This window comes from Falco rusticolus, chromosome Z, assembly GCF_015220075.1.
Source record: "Falco rusticolus isolate bFalRus1 chromosome Z, bFalRus1.pri, whole genome shotgun sequence".
Lineage (NCBI taxonomy): Eukaryota > Metazoa > Chordata > Aves > Falconiformes > Falconidae > Falco > Falco rusticolus.
The window spans coordinates 17,125,237-17,142,717 of NC_051210.1; the positions used below are offsets into that span (position 1 = coordinate 17,125,237).

The 17,481-nt window shown below is 41.0% G+C and overlaps 1 protein-coding gene across 3 annotated transcripts in view; it reads left to right on the forward strand.

Moving 5' to 3' along the window:
- ACO1 (aconitase 1) overlaps positions 1–15,067 on the forward strand; it is a 39,712-nt gene extending 24,645 nt beyond the window's left edge. For all 3 annotated transcript variants that reach the window (XM_037374584.1, XM_037374582.1, XM_037374583.1), the window contains exons 8-21: positions 33–204; positions 674–774; positions 1,803–1,919; positions 3,164–3,323; positions 6,557–6,692; positions 7,205–7,289; positions 7,545–7,701; positions 8,240–8,364; positions 8,634–8,738; positions 9,412–9,554; positions 11,202–11,349; positions 11,757–11,879; positions 12,887–13,072; positions 14,350–15,067. In XM_037374584.1, the coding sequence (XP_037230481.1) occupies positions 33–204; positions 674–774; positions 1,803–1,919; positions 3,164–3,323; positions 6,557–6,692; positions 7,205–7,289; positions 7,545–7,701; positions 8,240–8,364; positions 8,634–8,738; positions 9,412–9,554; positions 11,202–11,349; positions 11,757–11,879; positions 12,887–13,072; positions 14,350–14,463 (1,872 nt within the window). In that variant the 3' untranslated portion in view covers positions 14,464–15,067. The remainder of the gene's footprint in view (positions 1–32; positions 205–673; positions 775–1,802; positions 1,920–3,163; positions 3,324–6,556; positions 6,693–7,204; positions 7,290–7,544; positions 7,702–8,239; positions 8,365–8,633; positions 8,739–9,411; positions 9,555–11,201; positions 11,350–11,756; positions 11,880–12,886; positions 13,073–14,349) is intronic.
- The last annotated feature ends 2,414 nt before the right edge of the window (positions 15,068–17,481 follow it).

The following is a 17,481-nucleotide window of genomic DNA, read 5'->3' on the forward strand; positions in this document are numbered from 1 at the left end:
GCAGTGACACAGGCCCTGTGTTTTTATAACAGCACCTCCGCCAAGTTGGAGTTGTGGGTAAATTCGTGGAGTTTTTTGGTCCTGGTGTAGCCCAGCTGTCAATTGCTGACCGAGCCACCATTGCCAATATGTGTCCAGAGTATGGAGCAACAGCTGCCTATTTCCCAGTGGATGATATTAGCATTGGGTACCTGATACAAACTGGTGAGTGTAAGAAGAGACTACGAGTTAAAGGTGTAATTGAAAGCAGGGACTCCAGGTCTATAAGGTGTAGTCAGCAATGGGATTGAATCAAGTGGAGCCTTCTGAGCTTGAGTGCATTTTTTTATCCGTACTTACTTATTTGGGCTGTTTTTTGCTCTTAGGGCTATGTTTAGGAAGAGCTGAGTTTTACTTTTATACAGCTAACTGCCTGCTGCTTAGGTTCCTGCTTCTGTCATCTGGATAAGCTAGGTTCAGGCAGCGCTAAGTTTTTGTTCTGCAAAAGCCACTAAGTCTGCTCAATGGCTTTGTTTCCAATGAATCTCTAGTATTTGTGCTGAAAGGGTCTTGTAGTGCAGTGTACAGCACGAACAGTGAAATAGCCTGTTAAGCATTGATTTGTTTTTCAGTCATACAGTAGTTCCTCAGTTTCATTGCATTTTATTTTTGCTGTGTCTGGCTTTCACCTTAGGCCGTGATAAAGAGAAAGTTATGTGTACAAAAAGGTATCTTGAGGCTGTGGGAATGCTAAGAGATTTCAAGAACTCCTCTCAGGATCCAGACTTCACACAGGTTAGAAACTATGCTGTTCTCTGGCTCCTTGCTTTATGCCCTGCCCTATTTCAATGTGACATTTGTCAGTTTTTCACAGAAACTAAGAAATAGTCAAAGGACTCCTCGTCCTTTGGCTTGGTTCACACATCTGTCTTAATCTAAGGCCCAGTGGCATAAGTTAGCTGTCTCTTCAGGTGTGAAAGCTTGGGCATAGGTATAGACTGGCTCTCAACTGAGCTCTAGCTGATGCAGATTCTGCAATTTTGTTCATGTGGTTTTGAGCAGTTCAGTCCAGACTCAAACACAGCGATGAAGACAGTGCGGATGTTGTCTCTGTAAGCCTTGTCCCAGTTTTACCCTTGTTCTGTTCAGCGAGTTATTTTACTGTGTGAATCACGACACTTAGAAGCTCTGTGTGGTAACCACAGACCACACAAACAGCTTTCTTTGCAAGAAAACCAAGATCTTACTTGAGTCCAGGAAACTCAAGAATATTCCTGGTTCTCTCTACAGTAAGAATTTACCTTGTAACTTATGTTCAGGTTTGCATGATTATTCAAAAATCTTAGTAAATATGAAAAGATGCAGCATACTATAATAACAAAGTTGAAACATCGCTGAGGAATAGGAAAATAGGATATTCTCTGTTTTATAATATACCGAATGTTTTACCCAAGGCCAAGATGAATAGTCTGCTTTGGTTTATGCCAGTACCAGGATTTCTTCACATCATTGTTTTCTGAAGAGGACCCTGCTGCTAGCATGTGAAAAGACATAATTCTCAAAATCATCTGTATTGTTTAGATGCTTCAGTCATACACTGAGCTTTCATAGCTGGGGTATTTTTGAGAGCTGGCAGAGTCTAAAAGTAGAACTGTTCCTTTCTTCTGATCTTTTCGTTCTCATATGTCTTAGATAATTTCTGCAAACAAACACAGTGTGCAGATTTAGCCATGGTTCAGCATCAGAGGTGGCATATCTGTGGCTTAACTGGCTTCAACTTGTTATGCAGTGCTGAACTGCTCTCACTTCCTCTTCCTGAATAGGTTGTTGAGTTGGATCTCCATACTGTTACACCTTGCTGCAGTGGACCAAAAAGACCTCAGGACAAAGTTGCTGTGTCAGATATGAAGAAGGACTTTGAGACTTGTCTGGGAGCCAAGGTAGGGACTGGGATCATTTGGGCATATAAACTAATGCACGCTTCTAAAAGCTGTCTGGTGTTCAGGAACTACATTTCGGGGTTAACTTGTGTGTTGTTTTGTTATTGAAAAGTAAATGAGGATGTCTGAATGCAGTTTAGAAGATGACATCAACAATGGGTAGTTTAAAACTGGGGTGATGGTTCCGTCACATGAAGGTGTTCATGTCTTATTGAATTAGTAGTTCTTTCTGATTTTAGATCAGTCTTAGACCTAACATGGTCTTGACATGCACTAGGGATTTCTGAATAGGCCACGAAGGGTGTTGTTAGTAGAGTGGACCAAGTAGCTGCTGCGCTGAGCTCTGTGCTAACTACCCAGCACTTCAGCTTTCCAAGCAGGTTAAGCCCTCAGCTCCGCAATGGAGTTTTGCATTCAGTACTGAATCTATTCAGCAGATCAGAACTGCATGTGTCTCTGTGACATGGTAAAGACAGAAAAAAAAGACTTCTCTCTACATCACTCAGTCAAAAATGGTCACTGAAAGAAGAGCAAGATTTTAATTTGAATTAATATGCCCAGACAGTTAAGTTTCCAAAATCAGTTTAAATCCTTGGCTGATAGGGTAATCACCCTTGTTAAAGGCAGTATAGAACTCTCGTGATTTAAATCAACAAACTTAAACGACAGCAGTTCCCAATAATTCTTGTTTTGTTATGTTCCAAACACCGTTAAATGACCTTGTGCTTTCAGATCTCCAAACATAATTTTTCATGGTGTGAACAGTGCCTTCTTGCTCCTTGATTTTTTTGAACTGTCAGACAGGCTTTTGCCTTTCAAGTCAGCTCGTAGTATAAGTTTGAGCTGTTTGATAATGATGGCTTAAAATTTTTTTGTGTTACAGCTAGTATCTCAGGACTAGGTTGTGTAACAAGACTATACGTGGTCAGGAATCTGGAGCATATGGGAGCAAGAAGCATCTGTGCAATCTGAAGAAGGATATAGTCATGCAGGAACAAAATACATATTTTGCTGCAAAGGTTGCCTCTTTACCAGTAAACAGATAATAGGATAGACCCCAGAAAAATTGTTTTTGTCTGCCACTTTGACCAGGGATGCAAGGCTTCACCACCAGACCTAAAAATGGAATCATGGATGTGACTGACAGATGCTTCTCATTCATGAAATTCCTAGTTCATACTAATTTCCACTCACAATATTTATATTAACCATATCCTTCTGATTCTTACTTTCTCCTCCTACAGCAAGGATTCAAGGGATTCCAAATTGCCTCAGACCGACACAACAAAATAGTCAAATTTAATTTTGAGGGCTGTGACTTTGAGCTTGCTCATGGTTCAGTAGTGATTGCTGCCATTACAAGCTGTACAAACACCAGTAACCCCTCAGTTATGTTGGGGGCAGGTAAGTTTATTTGCTTAATCTGCAGTAGTTTCTTTCTGACTCTGGCTGTGTGTCCTAAAGACAAACGCAACACCGATGTAATTCTACATGCACAGAGCTGGTTTTGTCATTTGGAGTGCTAAAACTGAGTTTAGTCCCTGAGGGTAGCAGAAGGAATTCTGGAAATGGTAGCTGGAAACATGGATTGAAGAAAATGTATTTTTCCTGCACTAGCTTCTCTACAGGGCAGGCTGGAACTGAATTAACCAGCACCTCTGACACTTGTTAAATGCACAGAAGCTGTTATATAGAGCTGAGAAGAGGTTATTGAAAATCGGTCACAAGAAGCAGGACAGTGAAAAATGGTCTATGAAACTAAGGCTGAAAGTGCTCTGATCTGACCGCAGAGTACAGAACACACACTTAGCTAGGGAGTGTGTGAAGTTGTTACAGCAAGAGTCTGAGGGCAAGTAGGAGGTGAGCAGAGGAGGAAATTTGTGTTCTCAGGGATTGCCATCTTTCAGAGCCTTGTTATTTACATCTTAACTGCATCCAAGAAGTGATCAGAGGTGTGCTTTGTATCCCCCACTTTCTTGCTTATCCCTACTCAAATACTATAAAACATGTAGTCTGAGTTGTTTGTGTTAAATGTCAGGTCAGGAGGTTGTTCATTTTCGATCTGACTAGTCTGAGCAGAAAATTTCTCATTCCAAATGTGTCCTTCTGGCAACAAACTAGGAATGCAGAGTCAGCTCAGAGTTCAGCCTATAGCAGACCAGTTCAGTCCTCTTTCCCAGGTGCTTGGCTACATGCTTACGTATTTCTTTCTCTCCTCCACAAACTTATACATAGATGTTATCTGTCACTGTAAGATCATCACCACATTAGGGCTTCCGAGTTTGTCAGACTGTTTGTAGGATGCAGGCTTGTTTTCTACAAACACTGGAAGGAAAGTGCAATGGGCAATGCAAGGGCCCTTGACCAGAGAGGATTACTTACTGGCTGAAACCACCTGATTTGTCTCCTTTGTTCCTGTCTGGTGGTGGGAAGATCTTGGCTTGTGGACAACCTCTGACAGATAGTTTGCCAATGTGATATTTGTCACCTGTTGTTGGACTAGCATATGTCTTTGGGTATTCTACAGTACCAGCAGCTCACCCTCTTCCCAGGCACAACAGGTTTTTTAACTTCTAGCAACAGGGACAAGTCCATCATAAGCCAGGCTGTGGGGTGGGAAGGGAAGTGGAGGAGAGGCCTGCTCTATTTCTTACCCTTTGTGAGGAACACAATTGAACGACGTCTTGCAATTCACTTGCCCTGGACAGGACAGCCAAATCAGCATACATCTTTCTTTAGGTCCATCCTGGTCATGATCACAGAAATAGGGCTGTATTTCTTCCAAGGATCAAGAAGTAGGTTTCCTCCACAGAGGCTGTCTTTGCTCTGTCCTACTCACCTTAGGTAGGTGTATCCCTCAGTTGTGCCACCTGCTTAGGATATAGTTTCCTCAAGCATTTGGCTTCTAGGTTAATGGCATGCATTTTTTACCCTCATAGCATGGCAGAGGGAATACTGATCTTTCAGCGTGCTTGGCCTTATAGCTCTATGGGTTTAAAGTGTAGAATGCTTTGCAGATACAATTTGGTACTTTGCACACATTCAATACTACTTAACACATAGTGGGCTGAAGAACCTAGTCCTAAGGCTCTCAATGTATGCACTCGGATTTAGTGGGCACTCTTACTGTTGCTGCCTTTCCATCCAGTAGTGCTGATGCTTTGACCTTGACAAGGAGAGGGATAAATTAATTCTTTCAGTCTCCAGTGACTGTACACTAAGTGTTGAGAACCTCCAAGATACCCACAAAAAGCATGGTAATTTGGCTTTCGGAGCAGGCTTTGAAGGGAAAGTAATGTAACGTAGAGTGCTTCCACTAAGTAATCAAGCTAAAAGAAATCCAAAATACCAATAGTTGTTTCAAACTACCACTGTATGTCCTGTGCATTAAATGATGTGCAGGGGCTGTGTGGTTGTGGGGATAGTAAGTGTATGCTGTAGTAGCTTTGACAGCCTAATCTGACTTTACAAAGGTGTTGGACTAAGGTTGCTCGAAGCAACATAAGTTCTGGCATTTCCTTGCCAGTTTTTAGAGTTTGACTTTGCATTCTTTTCAGAACTGGTATTGGCAGGAAAACAAGCCAGCAGGCTATCAGGCTATCAGATCCTAGGATGAACATTTATTTGTGGTCACATTTTCAAAAGCATCCAAGAGCTCCCATTTCCAAAGCTTCCTCTGGCAGCTAAGGAGTCCTAGCAATTTCAGGAATAGGACTGCTTTTTAAAATTCACCTGTCTACCCTTAGGCCTCCAAATCTGTTCATTTTCACACAACACTTAACACACAGAAGTCTCCCAATCATGTCTAACAGAGCTGCCAAACAGCTGACAAAGGCAAAACAGTTTGATAACATCTTCCTGTTGGACATCATGTTGGCTCAAATAAGAGCTTATGTATATTTTCTTACCTAAGTGGGTGTGTGAGAAGGAGAATGAGGCATGGGAATATGAAGTTTTGCATAGTTTGCATAGCTGCTGCTTCTTTTATGCACATCCTGGGAAGGGGTTGGAGGGGACTTGTTTTCTGAACATTCAGCTATGTATGGACAGTTCATTTAAAAGGAAGAAGTTCAGAACAAATGTGTTTCTGGTAATACATATGCTCCACTAAAACATCTCTATGCATATAGTGGTCAGGCAGCACCTCTGCAACAAGATGTACGTTGTGAGATAGCTTGTTTGTCACAAGGTCCAGAGCTGGCGCGCTCAGAGCCATTTCCTTCTGAGGGCAGCAAGTCATATGTGGGCAGTTATTTCAGCAGTGGATCGCTAGACCACCATAAGAGGGAAGTTAACAATTCTTCATTGCATTTATTGTGACATACTTGTCTTCTGAATTGTGTTCTGAGTTTTGAATGTCTGTCTGGTGCCGCAGTGTGAGTACACCTTGTTGAATGCAACCTCCATCAGCTTTCCAGTGGAGCAGAAATTGCAGGCTGGATCTACAGTTCAACAGAGCACTTGAGCTCTAGCTGTTTTTTCTTGAGTTAATGCTGTTGGCTTACTGTACCGTTTCATTGCTGAAAATGGAGCCTTTTCTGTTTTTCAGTTATTTAATGATCCTTCTGTTAACCTGTTGATCCATCAGACTGTCACACTTCCAGGAAAAACCGCAATATACCCTTTGCATTTTTCAGGATTGCTTGCTAAGAAAGCTGTTGAAGCTGGTTTGACAGTGAAGCCATACATTAAAACTAGCCTGTCCCCAGGAAGCGGGGTTGTCACTTACTATCTGAGGGAGAGTGGAGTTATGAGTTACCTTTCCCAACTAGGGTAAGAGTGCTTTCCTTACTGTTGTCTTGTGGCTGCTTAGCTAAAAGCATTGACAGCAAGTGATGCAATAGAATAACTGTTTCCCTGTACAGCTTAGAAGATATGTCACGTGCTGTGTGGCATGATCCTGTATGAGTTAACTCATTGCTGTTGTGCTGGCTGACTGTGCCAATGAACGAGAAGGTGTGTTGCCTGCTGTAGCTTCTTGAAGACTCATGTTCTTAAGCGGGAAAATGGGCTATTTTGCAAGACTAATGGTTTTTAAATAGCATAAATGACACTATAGTGTTATTCATCTTGCTAGATAACACATTTCCCAGATATTCATTCTGTGAGCACAGACAGTCACTGCAATGATAAAAGTCGAGCATTCTCAAAAATGCTGGTTTTGGCAGCAATTCGATTGTTAAAACAGTACATCTTCTAAAAGTGACCCTGCCAACTGCTAAGAGGTTAAACATCTTTCTCCAAAATAGCTTTTTGTTCACTGATGGTTTTTGTGCTCTGTCTAGGTTTGATGTGGTGGGTTATGGCTGTATGACATGTATTGGCAATAGTGGACCCCTACCAGAATCTGTTGTTGAGGCCATTACACAGGTATGCAGTTTTTTCCTGTGCAGCATAGGTAAGCTATTCTGAGCTGTGTTATGCTGTGCACTAACTCTTCTCAGCTGTGTGTGAAGTAAATTCAGCCTGTATTCTGAGGTGGGAGGTGCTTTGGGATTGCTTGAAAAGAGGCAGTTCTGTGACTGTCCAGTCATTGATGTTGCAGCACAGTGCATCCCGACAGATCTGCTGGGTATATGGAGTCTGCAAGCACCTCAGCTACCTTTGTCTCAAACTCTCTTACAGGGAGACCTCGTAGCAGTGGGTGTGTTGTCTGGCAATAGGAATTTCGAAGGGCGCGTCCATCCCAACACCCGTGCTAACTACCTAGCCTCCCCACCACTGGTAATAGCCTATGCAATTGCAGGGACTGTTCGGATCGACTTTGAGAAAGAGCCTTTGGGTAAGACAGTATCAGGATGCTTCTTTTCACAGCTTATAGACTAAACTAGTTGGAATTATGCTCTTCAGAAACATTTGTCCTAGGGAGATGCTGAGTACCTCTGGGACACAAAGCATGCAATTGTTAAGAAACAGAGCAACAAGGAGTCTGTATGATGGAGAAAGGGGGAAGCCAAGCCTGACCAGTGTGCTAATTAAACAGGGGCACCTTTTCAGTGATAATTGGATGACAGTCTGTCATGAGCAACCTGACCTAGTAGACTTCCTCTGAGCAGGAAGTTCATCTAGACAACCCTCAAAGGTCCTTTCCAATCTAAATTATTCTGGAAGGCCCTTGGAAATCACAAAAGAAGCCATATGTACAGGCATCATCAAGTTTATGAGGCCCTCTTCTGTCAGACCCTTGTAGGTGAAATAAAGTGTGTCTCATGAGTGTTAACAGGGTTAGAAGGAACACATACCTAAAGAACACCATGGTAAACTTTTTCTTCCTTAATGGAAAATTTATTCAACAAACATAAAAATACCATTTTCTACAGGAATAAATGCTTCAGGGAAGAAGATTTACCTGAAAGATATCTGGCCAACAAGAAATGAGATTCAAGCTGTTGAGCGTCAGTTTGTTATTCCTGGGATGTTCAAGGAGGTCTACCAAAAAATAGAGGTGAATTAATCCCCTGGACTGTAGTTTGATTGATGTACTGTGCTGTTCTAAAGATGTTAAATAAGTTGGTCTTCATAACAAAATGAACCCCAAACATAATATATATTGTCACAAGAATTTCCCAAAGTGCTTTAAGAAATAGATAGGGCTTTTGCTGAAGTCAAATTTGAGTTTTACCTGGATTCTGAAGTAATTTCCTTGATTCTGAAAACTTAGAAATTGATTCTGAAAACTTAGAAATTGATGGGATGTCTTGGTATGTTTTTCAGACAGTAAACAAGTCTTGGAATGCCTTGGATGCTCCTTCAGATACACTATATACTTGGAATCCTAAGTCAACTTATATCAAGTCTCCACCTTTCTTTGATGGTCTGGTACGTGCACACTTTCCCTTTGAATCAAACAGAAGTGTGTAGTCAAGGTCAAAGGTGAAGCAAAGCCATTTTGAGGGGCCTGGGAGCATCCATCATCATAGCCTGTTGTGGCTTTGGTTCTCAAATGTTTGAATTACAGTATTGTGTTCATTTTAATACAAAGGCATGAGTGAATCTGAAAATTCTAAGGATTCCCTGTCGCTTCAGGGCTTTTGAAAAGTCTTTTTCCTTTTAAGGTGAAAAACTTTTAAATAGTCACAAAACAAGTGAGGGAAAAGGACAGGAAACAAAGCCCACCGTTCTGCTTGCCTGTATTTTGCACCAAATAATTCAGTGTTCAGATGGCTATTTCAGTACTATTTGAAAGAAAATGCAGATTTCAATACATGCAGATGCAGAGTAATCCTGTGGGGTTTTTGTCTGCATTCATGCATGTACTACAGGAAGTCTTGGCTAATTTTTTTGTCTCTATTTTCTTCATCTTGAACTTGCTGACGGCCAGCCAGGAAATCACATTTTGTCCAAAACATAAACATTTTTAATAGGGTTCGGGTTTTTTTCTTTCTTCTAACATATAAAAAGGGAGACCTTATTTTCAGTTTGCACTTTCAAGAAAGGTAAAGGAATTCTGTGGCATTTTCTAATGATTATGTTTTTATTTATGATGGTTTAGACTTTGGCTCTTCAGACCCCAAAAACAATAGAAGGTGCTTATGTCCTGTTGAGTTTTGGGGATTCTGTGACAACTGACCACATATCTCCAGCTGGGAATATAGCAAGAAATAGTCCTGCAGCCCGTTATTTGACCAGCAGAGGGTAAGCACTGCTTCTTGTTACAGACTGGGAAGAGGAAACAAGCCACAACTACTATACCATGTTACAGCCGCACATATCTGGTGGTGTTTTGCATATGCTTGTATACCTTCATGGATGCCTGGAGAATATATAAAAGAAGAAAGAAAAACATTTCTTTCTCTGCTGTTTCAGCAGCTCTCACCAAGTGTGAGAACTTGCACAGAGTATGCATGTCTGTTACACTGGAGAGCTAAAGACTTTTGTATGGACAGAGGGGAGGAAGATAACTTTCAGGCTAGTTTACAGTAAGTGTATTCATAAATAAAGGAATAAGGATTTGTGCCCCTAATGAAACAAAATTATCACGGTCCTTATTGCCAAAAATTGTTTTGGTTTTATACTTGCTTCTTCTAGCATGTGCAACTATTTAATAGATCCAGACTGTCAAGAGCTATAGACCAGGGGTCCTCAAACTGTTTAACCAGGGGGCCGGCGCAGATGCAGTGGCAGGCAGTCATCTGCGGCTGCTTGGTTTCCCCCCCCAACCCCTGGCGGGGGGGGGGGGGGGGGGGGGGGGGGAACGACGGGGGGTTCTGTAAATCCCGGGGGCCGGATTGAGGAACCTGGGGGGCCGTATCCAGCCCGCAGGCCATAGTTTGAGGACCCCTGCTATAGAATATCCAGAAATATAGGTTTCAGTGCAGCTGCAAAAACTGGCAAAGCTATTGTGGTTAGAGTCCAAACTGCTGTAAAATATCAGGCTTTTTCCATGGCCTGGGTTCAACTTAAGGCATGATTAGGACGTGCTGAGTTGCCCTATCCAGTCTTAACAGATAATACTTTTATTCTCTGGTTTAGTACTTCTTATAGCTTCAGTGATCTTTTGAGGAACAGGACTGACATTGTACAAGAAATAGATATTCACTAGACCTAGTAATTCTGGAGGGGAAATTGATTAAAACATGATTTGCTGACAACTAACGTCTCTGGACTCTTTGGCCCTGTGCTGTCAGTCACTTTGAAATCTAAATAGCCCTACAGAAATTACAAAACAGATGTACGTCATAGCTGCTGTTTGGATGTAGCCCAGTGCAAACAGTCAATTTTCAGTCACATTCCAGCATATTCTTTGTTTACTGTTTAGGCTGGAGTGTCCCCTTATTCCAATACCTCTACTTGTGGATTAACTTTTTCTTCTGTAGTTCTAATTTGTAGCAGGGATGCTCTGTGCCTTTTAGATGTTTAGCACAGTGGTGTCTCTACCTTTGTTCTAGGTGCTGTGGTAATATAAGTAACAAGGAAGATTTTCAGTAGCCAGCTATTAAGAAAAGAATTGTATTGTGTCTTCTGACCTAACAGGAACTGTATCCTTGCACCACTATCAGATACCATTTACTAGGGCAAGGGATGACAATACTGTGGAAGCTGCTTTCTGTGACCAAGCTGTAGGCATACTTCTATTTTTTTTACTTTATTTTTTTCCTCCAAAAAAAGAATAAAAGTAGAAATATTGGCTAAATGGATGCTACCGCCATGATGGGAACTATGTTCATATCTGCCTTAAAAACATCAGTTCATTAATTTCTTTTTTTAAAGCACAGAGTGCTTCAGTCTAAAAAAAACCAAAACATGTTTCCTTTTTTTGTTGGGTTTTTTTTCCCTTAATAGCTTGACTCCTCGAGAGTTCAATTCTTACGGCTCCCGCAGAGGGAATGATGCTGTCATGGCCAGAGGAACATTTGCAAACATTCGCTTGGTGAACAAATTTGTTGATAAACAAGGACCTCAGACTGTCCATTTCCCTTCCGGGGAAACTGTAAGTACACTTGCTCCTCTAAACTAAGGCTCATTGACAGTAGAGTGGATTAGTAGTGGCTTTCCTTCTTACAGCTTAGGTCATTTACTTAACTGCCTTTGTAGTAAAGCTGATGAGGGGAAGCTGTATTGACCTCGGGAAGCAGGTCAGGCATACCTACTGCTATCAGGCTTATCACTGGAGGGTATAACCACTGTAAAGTGGTAATGGAAGGTGCAGGTTTGTGCTGGGAGTGAGATCAGACCACAAAGAAGCCACAAATCACTGTGATTAATATCCTTAAAGTGCTGCTTGGCAGAAAGTATGGGCTTCAGCTGTTTATGTGGGGACACTTCTTTCCTTGTTTCCCTGGAACCGTGCTTCCACCCCCAAAAAGTGAATTAAGGTGTTGGGCATTTTCATTCCAGCTGGATGTGTTTGATGCTGCAGAAAGATACAAGCAGGCTGGCCATCCTCTGATTGTGCTGGCTGGGAAGGAATACGGTGCAGGAAGTTCCAGAGACTGGGCAGCTAAAGGACCATTCCTCTTGGTGAGTGACTGCAGTAAACCAGAAGGAGGTCAGTACTTAAAAGCGCGTAGTCAAGAAGACTAGCTTATGACCAGCGTCCTGGGTTGCTCATTCTTACTTCTGATAGCCAGAGCTATTTTGAAATCTCAGCTTCCTCCAAGAGTCATAGTAACGTTGCAAAAGCTGGGCAAATATTCCTAGATCCTGTTCAGACTGGAAGCCTTGACTGATCTTCAGCTAGAAATCCAGAAGGCTACACGAGAAAGGCCATTTTCTTTACTTCTGCTTCCCATAACCCCGTAAACCTTGGGTCTCCTTCCAGCTGCCTTCTTCAGCTCACTTAGCAGGGAAGATAGGAAGTGTAGGAGAAAAGTGGTACCAGTGAAAATGAAATTTAGCGTGGCTTCAATATGCAGATTGCAGGGATGTTTAACAGTATTGTTATAGGAGCCTAACAGAAATCCGCATACAGTGGAAACACCTGTTGCATTCTTTGTCTGCCTATTCTACATTATTTACCAACCTGAACTCTGATTCAAGCTTCCTTGTGGAATTTGTGAAGGCAAAAGTTTTAGGAGAGCTGGTGTGTAAGATTACATTTATCTGTGTTTGGGGGGTGGGTTGAGGGGGTTTGTTCCAGTGGTAATTTTTTTGTCTTTACTGTATTAATATGTAAAAATTCAGAAATTAATTAAACTGCATCCTGGAACTTGTAGTGTAAGAGGGTAACACTTAATTAGCAAGAATTATGGAAATGCCTAGTGGTGCTTTACTTAAAACATGTTAAAGAAGTATACAGGATTCCCAAGAAAGCAACAGCCTGGCAATCAGATTTCTTTTAAAGATTTTTAAAAGTTAACATATAATCAAGTCATCCTGGACAGTCCACTGTCAGACACGATCTGCTGACCCTGCCAGTAGCTGGTAAATGAAATGGAGGGGGCCACAAATGTACCAATTTCCTTCCCATGAGCACAGAAGACTATCCTGAACCATAAAGATAACTATACCTGTTTTGTATTTCCCAGGGTGTCAAGGCTGTACTTGCTGAAAGCTATGAGAGAATTCATCGAAGCAACTTAGTAGGGATGGGAGTGATTCCTCTGCAGTATTTACCTGGTGAGGATGCAGGGGTTTTAAAACTCACTGGACGGGAGCGTTACACGATTGTCATTCCTGAAAAACTAAAACCTCAGATGAAAATTGAGATTAAGGTACGAGACACCAAAGGTCTGAATTTTCTGACTCACTATAATTTCACTCAGAATTAACTGACTCTTCAAACAACTTGCTTTCATATGGCAGTAAGCTTCTCTTACCTAAGGAAGGGAGAATTGTCATGGAGAAAGGGATGAAAACAGTCATTCTAGTAGAGATTTGCTGTGATGGGATATAAAAGCAGCATGAGCAAACTCTTTTACTTAGCACAAAGCAGTCCTGTATTTTGGACCAGTCTTTCAAAGTCCACTATAAATTTTTCTGTCTCATTTAAATGTTTGAAGCACAATAGAATGTGAACTGTAACTGTTAAATTAAATACATTAAACTAATTTATTTAAACAAATTTAAAATAATTCATTGACAATTCAACTGACAGAATACTGTTCACTGCAGCATTAAAAGTGAAGTTTAAGTGTACCCAGCATAAAATCTAAACTTCAGGCCCTGTATTTGAAAGACTTCTTTTTGTCTAGCTTTGCCTCTAAACCTATGCCTTTTTTTGAAAAATATTGGCATCTGTGATAAAATTTGGTTTATTCTTGATTAGAACATCTGTAAAACTGACTTAATTAGCCTAATAGCATCAAAGTCTGCTCTTCTACTGCAGTTAGTAAAACAATGTACTTACTGCATGTTCATTTAATGCAGGTGGTCTCCCTGAATTAGTTTCTAACAATAGGTGTTTACATGTGCCCCATTAACTGCCCTGAAGCAGAGGAACTATAGGTACCAAAGAGTCCGTCAGTTTACCAGTCGGAGGTGAACATTGTGCATTCATCTGGAAGTACCTGACCAGGGGAGTCTTCAGTAAAATACAAGTATTTTATTCACTTCATGCAGTTGTCTTTGTGCTTTTCTGACTCCCAAATGCTAGGCCTCAGAGAAAGTGAATGAAATTAGTATTGCTGCTGTACCTAAGCCAGAAGAATGACTACATAGGAAAATGTTAAGAATTAGCATAACCATTTGAAAGGGTGGTCAGCTTTCATGCCCCTGGGCTTGTATCAATAAATCTAAATGAGACAGCAAATGCAATGCAAGGAAACTCCATACCATGTTTATTACAGTTTGTTTTAAAGCACTTCCCTCTTGAGCAGCTGGCTGTAGTCTAGCATGGGAAGAAATACTGATGTTGAGTGCCTGTTCACTTCAACTTTCCATCACAATTCCTTGAGATGGCAAAACTGTCTTAATAGTCCTTATTTTACTATGATGTCATGTAATATGTGGAAGGTTCTGCTGTTTGAATGACTTTCTTTGACCCCAACAGCTGGATACCGGGAAAACCTTTCATGCCATCATGAGATTTGACACTGATGTGGAGCTCACTTACTTCCACAATGGCGGCATTCTGAACTACATGATCCGTAAAATGGCGGCCTAATCATAACATAAAGCAAAAACGTCCAGGTGCAAGCCTGCCTGCTTCTCGTGAGCACAATGAAACTATGGTAATCATAAATTTGAAAGCGTGAACCATAAAGCAAACATTTTTTTCGTGAATTGTATTAGAAGGCTTGTTTACAATGCTGAATTAATCTGTGTATCAGGAAACTGGACACACTTGTCCAATTGAAGTAAACAGCATTTATTATCTGTTTCATATGGTGGTCGGCTTCACTTACCTTAGAATACAGTGCAGAAGTCATTAAAATACTGCTGGAATCTGTGGAAGTGTTGAGGATCATGTGCTGATTTTATACATTTCGTCCATTTAGTTTGACTCTGAAGTTAAGTTCTATGCTCATATCATATCAGTGGTGCAAAAATTAACTGACAGTATAAAAAATAATTTTTATTCCTTCCTGATTATCTGATAGTGACTAGCTTTCTTATGCAGTTGACCAGAATCTGAATCTAATACTGAAATTAATTATTTAGCTGTTTATTAATTTTGAAAGCCATGAACTTTGTTGTTAAAAATGTGGAAAGGTGGACCTATTGGGGATAATATTTCTAATGCATAAAATTAAATTTATTTTGAAGAAGTTTGGTGTGTTTTGTCATGTTATCCTCAGTACCGCGACGCAAACAGAGCTTTGACTTTAGACTCCTGTCATTGTCCATGTAGGAACAAAGTCATACAAGTCTTGCATTCTCATATTTTAATTCATGTTTCTTTGAATAATCTGCATGAGACACGGTGAATACAAATACTGTCAAATACTGACAGTCTTCTGTAACCCAACAGAATACTTCTGTGATGTACTTCTGTCTGTTTTGTATCTTCAGGTAGACAGGCTACCAAAATTTCAAGATCCTTGTCAGCAACTGATAACTGACAGTTATCAACCAGTGATTACACTAATGCATTCACTGAAGTCAGTGACTGCCCAATCCACAATACCACATGAATCTATCTACAGTGATAACAAATACCCTCTTAGGCACAGATAAACAAGGTTATAGTACTGGTGAAATAATGTAAAACTAATAATAATTGTAATGAAGAGGAGAGGGAGAGAGAGGAATAAAATCCAAAGGGAAAAAAACCCAGTGGTGCACAGTACAATTGCTCACCACCCACTGACCAATGCCCAGCCGGCCTCCCAGCAGTGACCAGTGGTTCCCGGCCCTCTCTCCCCACTTTACATACTGAACATGACGTTCTGTGGTATGGAATATCCCTCTGGCTACTTCAGGTCAGCTGTCCTGGCTTTGCTCCCTCCGGGCTTCTTGTGCACCTGCTCACAGAGCATGGGAAACTGAAAAGTCCTTGATTTAGAGATTATTCTCATACTAAATCCAAAACCCAGCACTGTACCAGCTACTAAGAAGAAAACTAATTCTATCCCAGCTAAGACCAGGACAAGTACTAATTCTTACTCCTAGCTGTATTTAGAGCAACAGCCGCAACAACTGAGTGGAAAAACTCCTTCAAAGTATTCTACTATAATTTTAGTGCAGTTGGCTCCAGCCGTATCTAGAAAAAAACAATGAAAATAGTTCTGAAAGAAGTCGGGAGGATTAAGGAGGGGATACATATTGCACTGTACCTGCAACAAGTTATTCTTGCTTGATTACAGCAGAGCTCCTCTAGTGAATCCAGCAAAGGCCCACTAAGGTGTTGCAGGATCTAGAGCATCTCTCTTAGGAGGACAAGCTGAGAGAGCTGGGACTATTTAGCCTGGTGAAGAGAAGGCTCAGGGACATCTCCACTGTTTGTGTACAAATACCTGAACGGAGGGCACAAAGAAGGTGCAGCCAGGCTCTCTGTGATGCTTAATGACAGGGCAAGAAGCAACAGGCACAAACGGAAACACAGGAGTTTTGCTCTGAACATTAGGACACACTTTTTTACTGGGAGGGTGATGAAGTACTGACTGGAAAAGATTGCCCAGACAGGTTGTGGTGTCTTCATTTGGATATGTTCCAACACTACGTGGTTATGGTCCTGGGCAAACTACTGGAGGTCACAAGATGACCCCTAGAGGTTCCTCCCAACCACAGTCATTCCGTGATGCTATGAAACATTTTAACAGAAAGCTGTTAATGTGGTCATAATCTTGAGCGTTACTTAGTAATAAATGTGCAACTTTGGGTTCAGTTTAAAAAAACAGATCAGATATTCTCAAAGGCCAAGTAGAATGCTGGTGTTCTTCCCCACCCTCCCGTCTGCACTGCGTACTGAAAGTAGGCTTGTTGTATCAAGTTCAATTTTTATTAATGTGTTACCTCATCAACCCTTATTACACTTACTTAGGCTGAACTGCAGGGTTGTTTTAGTCTGGAATCCTTGCCTTCAAACAGTAGGAAAAGACTAAAACACCTCAAATCTCTTAACTTCCCAGTAGTTATTACTGTAAGCTATGAAACTGAAGACTGATTGTTTTATATACCCAGAGTCCCAAAGTAGATGGCTCTTTCACACAGCAAACTGGTACTCAAGGATTGTGAGTTTCCATGTACTTTTAATTTGAAAGTGCTAAACCAGCCGTTTTCAAAATCCTTGTTCCTAGTGTTTTTGGAGGGGAGCCATTAACCAACCGTAAATCATCTTTATCCATTGTTCTGTGTTTCCTTTTTGGAAGCAGCTATAAGAAGAGCGAAAACTAGGCAAAAACTAAGCACAGAGTATGTTACTGTAGGACAGAGATTCAGGCTTCCTGTACAGTGCATACAGCTTGCACAGTGAAAGGCATGGAATGGGGTGGAACACAAAGCTGTACTTAAAAAGTTGTTTTGCTTTTAATGCCCCATAACACTTTAAAAGAGCAGATCAAGTCTCACTGACTAGCATTTGGGTAATTTAAATAAATTTTGGACTCTGAGTTAGGTTCCTGTTCAAGGTGGTCTGTTTTCCTCAGAGTTCAGGTGTTTCAGACACCTAATTCTTCTACATACATACCTTACTACACTATCAAATGCATAAAGTGAGCTGAAAATATATTTGATCTTGTTT